Source organism: Oryza sativa, chromosome 1 (genome assembly GCF_034140825.1).
Source record: "Oryza sativa Japonica Group chromosome 1, ASM3414082v1".
Taxonomy (NCBI): domain Eukaryota; kingdom Viridiplantae; phylum Streptophyta; class Magnoliopsida; order Poales; family Poaceae; genus Oryza; species Oryza sativa.
In genome coordinates, this window is record NC_089035.1 from 39,645,013 (window position 1) to 39,649,752 (window position 4,740).

Genomic DNA, 4,740 nt, shown 5'->3' on the forward strand with positions numbered 1-4,740 from the left:
CTGGCATTGAGTTCTAGGTCTATTTTTGTGATAATTTTTTTGGGGAGTCTACATGTGAAATAAGTTTTTTGAAACGGGTTAGAATGTAAGAAAATCCAGCCATTACTTGAGCCTTCCATGGCTTCAGAATGTCAGCCTCTGAGTTGAGCGTCAGTGAAATTTCTGAACTGAACAGAGTATGAAGTAATTGAGAGGTTCTTTTACTGTAAAATGATGAAATTGTCAGGTAAAGTCTATGGTTGTATGTATGTGGTATGGACCATTTGTGCAGGAAAGATGGTGACAAAACACAATCGATTCTTTCTTCTTGGCACCACCAGCAGTCCAGCACTAGGATTCAATGTATTTTGTTTTCTGTTCCAAGTACATCTGAGTTCAGCTTACCTTTGAATTCTGCAGACTGGCCATACTTGAAATTGTTAGTACATTGTACAGGCTGTTTCACTACCTCGTGTCATGTACAGACTGAAGATGACAAACACATGAACTGCTTATTTCCTCCTCTGATCTAGATTTTATCTCCTCTTATATATAGAAATAAATATTTGCAAAAAAACTTCTTACATTCTATAATCTACAGGTACAAAAGGTTCAAAAAAAAATTTGACACCCCGTCGCCGTTGGTCTCCCTCTGCCCTATGGAGGTTTCCCACAGTACTCTGCGAAAAATTTCTATTGGCAGACTACTGGTGATCAAGGTGATGATGCTGAAGTGGCTGAACTTTCATCATCTGAGATTCCAGCTCTCAAAGCATGAATCCTGGGGAACAACTGTGGCATCATTGGGTTGACGGGTACTGGGAAATGGCGCACCGAGCTAGCGATCGTGCGGTCATTGATCCTGCCAACTTCCTTGCAGACTTGATCAAGAACTGAGAGGAAATCCCTGACCACCATGAAGATCCTGAAAGGGTGAGCTTCCTCTTTCGCAGAGTCACCATGGAAGTACTCGGTGATCTCCTTCACAAGTGATAGCGCAACGCTCTCCTGAGCCTGAACCCTGATGATGTCGTCATCAGCCCTCTTCAAGAACTTCTGCATTGAATCATGGAACCTCCATGCATCTTCCCTGGACTTGACTTCTTCATTCAACCGCAACACCTCAGTGATCTTCTCTATTCCTCCAGCAAGTTTCGAGACATAGCTGCTTAGCACGTCGGAGTCCATGGCAGCTGCCTTCTTGACATTGCTGAGCTCGTTTCCGAGGCCAGCCACTACCTGGAGGCCAAGCTTTTTGCACTCGAGCTCGTCCCGTAAAGGGTTTGCCTGAGTTCGTGGAGTTGATTGGTTGCTAGCAGAGAGGTGGGAGCCCTCCGTTCGGATAATCTCCTGCACGACAAAATGCAAAAGTGTAGTCTTGCCATCAGTGCCTTTGACATCAACCAATTTGAGTAGAGTATCAAGCTTGAACGCGTGTGCATCGCCGCGATTTGTTCCAACATTCATCCTGTTGCCAGTCTTCAGGACAGCTTCAAGTAGCTTCAGAAACAGCCTGCTGTTTCTAAGCTCGTCACAAGCAGTCTGTTAAGAAAAGTTTCATGTACTTAGTTATAGGTAAGATGTCAATATAATAATAAGTATGAAAGGAAACTCGGAAACGATAATTCTCACCTCAAGGGTCTCAAAGGACTTCTTCAGGTAATTAACCTCTGATTCAAAGTTAGCAATGTAAAGCATTGCGTCTACTCTTTTGAAAGCAAATGGGATATCAAGGACTGCCTTAAGGAATTTCTCAGCAGGACCAAGCTTAATAGGAGATGTCTCCTCTTTGAATTCTCTCAATTTGATCTCCTCTTCCTTGGTAGGAGCCATCTTTAGCAAGGTCTCCAACAATTCTGCTCCAAAGTTCTCTGTGTTACCTGCTCAGTGAATTGGTACCACGTTAGTAAGGATAATACTATAGGAAGGATCAATCTCATTGACTTGACTAGAAACTTGGTGCAATAATGCAACTATCTTGCAATTATTTGCACCCAAGTCAAGACTATGTGCAGAGAAGTAGTAATACTATATCAAGCAACTACGGTAGTAATACTAGTAGATCGAAAGACTGGTTTTCACATCAGAACAATGGTATCTCTAACCATCTTCACCGCAGGTATAACTCTATGCACCTAATTCAGTCATCCAGAAGCAATTACTAGTCAGTTTCAGCTTAAAAACGGCTAAATTCAGCAACGACCACCAACGGGTGTATGCTGGCATTCACTTCTTCAGACAATGTATTTAAAGCCCAACCAAATTCTACGGACAAACATCTCGATTCACAAGCTCCATGTGTGTTCAACCAAGAACCACGAGAAAAATGAATCCAATTAGTTAGAAGGTATCATCAATTCAGATACTGCTGCAAACATCTCAAAAAAATCCCCAACTCAATGCAGTATGCAGTTCATCAGAAACTGGCAAAATTGTGATGAGTAAGTTAAGAGAAAGATCATGTTCTTCACCTTCGCAGAGCGCGTCGCAGACCTGCTCCTTGGATACATTCAGAGCTCGCAGCAAGATGGCGATGTTCTGCGACTTCTTTGGATCAAGCACCTTGTTGTCCGTCTTGGGCGTCGGCAGCACCGGCCTCCTCGTTGCTGGCTCCTTCGGTGGCGCCGAGTTCGCCGGATTGCAGATGAACAATGTCTCGATCATCTCCTCATTCACCCTGCAAAGAATTCACCACAAAATGATTTAGACAAAAAGAAAAACAGATCAAGAACTGAATAAGGTTGTGAATTTGGGTGGAGTTCTCACTGGAACGAGCTGGATTTGAGCTGATCCCACACCATGACGCGGTCGGAGCTTGCCCGGACCTTGTCCCAGTGCAGCGGCTTCAGCTTCGGCCGCGGCGTCGTCTCCTCCGACTTGTCGCCGCCGCCGCCGGCCGCGGCGGCGGCGGCGTGGTCCGCATTGTCCGCGAGGCGGCCGGGGAACGCGTCGGTGGGTAGACCGCTCTTGAAGCTGGCGGCCTGCGGCGGCGGCGACAGCGCCGGGGACCGGGTTTCTTTGGACGTTCCGGTGCCAGGCTTCCGCACGCGGCTCTCCCAGTAGCCCACCGGCGGCGGAGGCGGCGGCGGCGGCGGCGGTGGTGGTCCGTGGGTGTGTGTCGGTGGGGGTGGTGGTTGTACGAATGGGTTTCTTGGGATGGTGGTGTCGGTGGTGGTGGTGGATCTGAGCGCCGACGTGTTCTCGATGAGTGGGGAGGAGGGCGGTGATGGCGACGGCGGTTTCCGGCGAGGCGGAGGCGGCGGTGGCAGCGTCGGCGCGAAGGGAGGTGGTGGTGGAGGCGCCGGTGGTTGGCCGAAGGTGCGCACGCTATCGGATCTTGACTTGACGGAGCGGCGGCCCGACTGGCCGGGGCTGGAGAAGAGAGGCGGCGAGGCGGGCGCCGGGGACATCGTCGCGCCGGGCGAGGACGGGTACGACGGCGTGCTCACGATCGAGCCGGGCGAGGGGCTCTTGGAGCGGTCGCGCGCGGCCACAGCGGCTTCGACCGCGGCGGCGAGCGTTCTGTGCGAGGTCGACATCTTGGATGATCCTTGCGGCGAGTAGAATTCCTCGTCGCCGGACGACGGCGACGCGAACCCGCCGACGCCGCTGCCGGGGCTCCTCGCGCCCATCGGCCCGCATTGCCGCGCCAGCAGCGGCGGCAGCGGGCGGAGCTCCGGCGATCCGCCGGTGCTCCGGGACGCCTCGTCGCCCGACGACGTCGTCTCGCTGCTCTTCTCGTCCATCCGCCCGATGCCGGCGTTCCCCACGTAGCGGTAATCCATCGCCGCGGCCGGCGGCGCGGCGGCGCCGCCGCTCCCGCCGAACTCGTCGCGCGCGAAGAGGCTCGCCCTCTCCGGGTGCAAGAACTTGGCGTCCCCGCCACCGACGCACCCGCCGCCTCCTCCTCCCCCGCGCGCCGCATTCCCACGCCGGTGCGTGAAGAAGAACGCGATGGACAGCCCGAGCACGGCCACCGTGAGCAGCGGCAGCACAATCGCCGGGACAAGCTTCGACGCGCTGCTCTTCGACTTCCTCGCCCCACCACCACCACCACCACCTCCATCCGGAGCGGCCGTCGCCGCCGCGCCACCGGCGCCGGTGTTGGGCAGCACGAGGGCGGGGTACGTCGGCTGCTCCTGCCCCGCCGTCGCCGGCGGCGGCGGCGGCACCGGCAGCGCCGGGAAGAACGGCGGAGCGGGGCCGGGCGGCGCCGGCGTCGGCGGCGACGACGACTGATCCGGGAAGAACGGCTGGTGCAGCTGCCTCCTCGCCACCGCAACCTCCAAACCATCACTCCCGCCATTGACACCACACACAACAATCCCAACCACCACCAACTCCAAGAATCGCCGGAGAGACGGCATTGCCACACACACCGCCACCGCCGAAGCAGCAGCAGCAGCTAGCAAGAACAAGCTAGGTCAGTGACGCCACAGATCTCGCGAGGAGAGAGAAAGAAGAGAGAGAGAGGAGGAGAGGAGGAAGAAGAGGAGTGGACGTCGTCGTGGTGGATACAGCTTACATGGAGGAGGAGTATTTTGGCTGCTTTTTGATGATTTTTTTTTTGCTTTTTTTGTTTCTTTTTCTAATTGTGATTAGGCAATTAGCTAAGTAAGGGTCACTATGAGGGTAGGTGATTAGTGAAGGGTGAAGATATTAATTAGGGAGAGGGAGAGAGGTGGTGGTTGATGGCTTGCTTGGTTTTGTTCTCATTCTTTGTCCGTTTTTTGGGCTGTTTAATAATGTGGAGATGAAGAG

At 53.2% G+C, this 4,740-nt stretch overlaps 1 protein-coding gene across 1 annotated transcript; it reads right to left on the bottom strand.

Moving 5' to 3' along the window:
- Positions 1-504: 504 nt before the first annotated feature.
- Positions 505-4,476, bottom strand: LOC4325107 (formin-like protein 1). The gene is made up of 4 exons (XM_015773549.3): positions 2,746-4,476; positions 2,451-2,656; positions 1,612-1,859; positions 505-1,521 (listed from the first exon to the last, which is right to left on the bottom strand). The coding sequence occupies exons 1-4, from the start codon at positions 4,344-4,346 to the stop codon at positions 694-696; spliced, it is 2,883 nt and encodes a 960-aa protein (XP_015629035.1). The 5' UTR covers positions 4,347-4,476; the 3' UTR covers positions 505-693.
- Between the last annotated feature and the right edge of the window lie 264 nt (positions 4,477-4,740).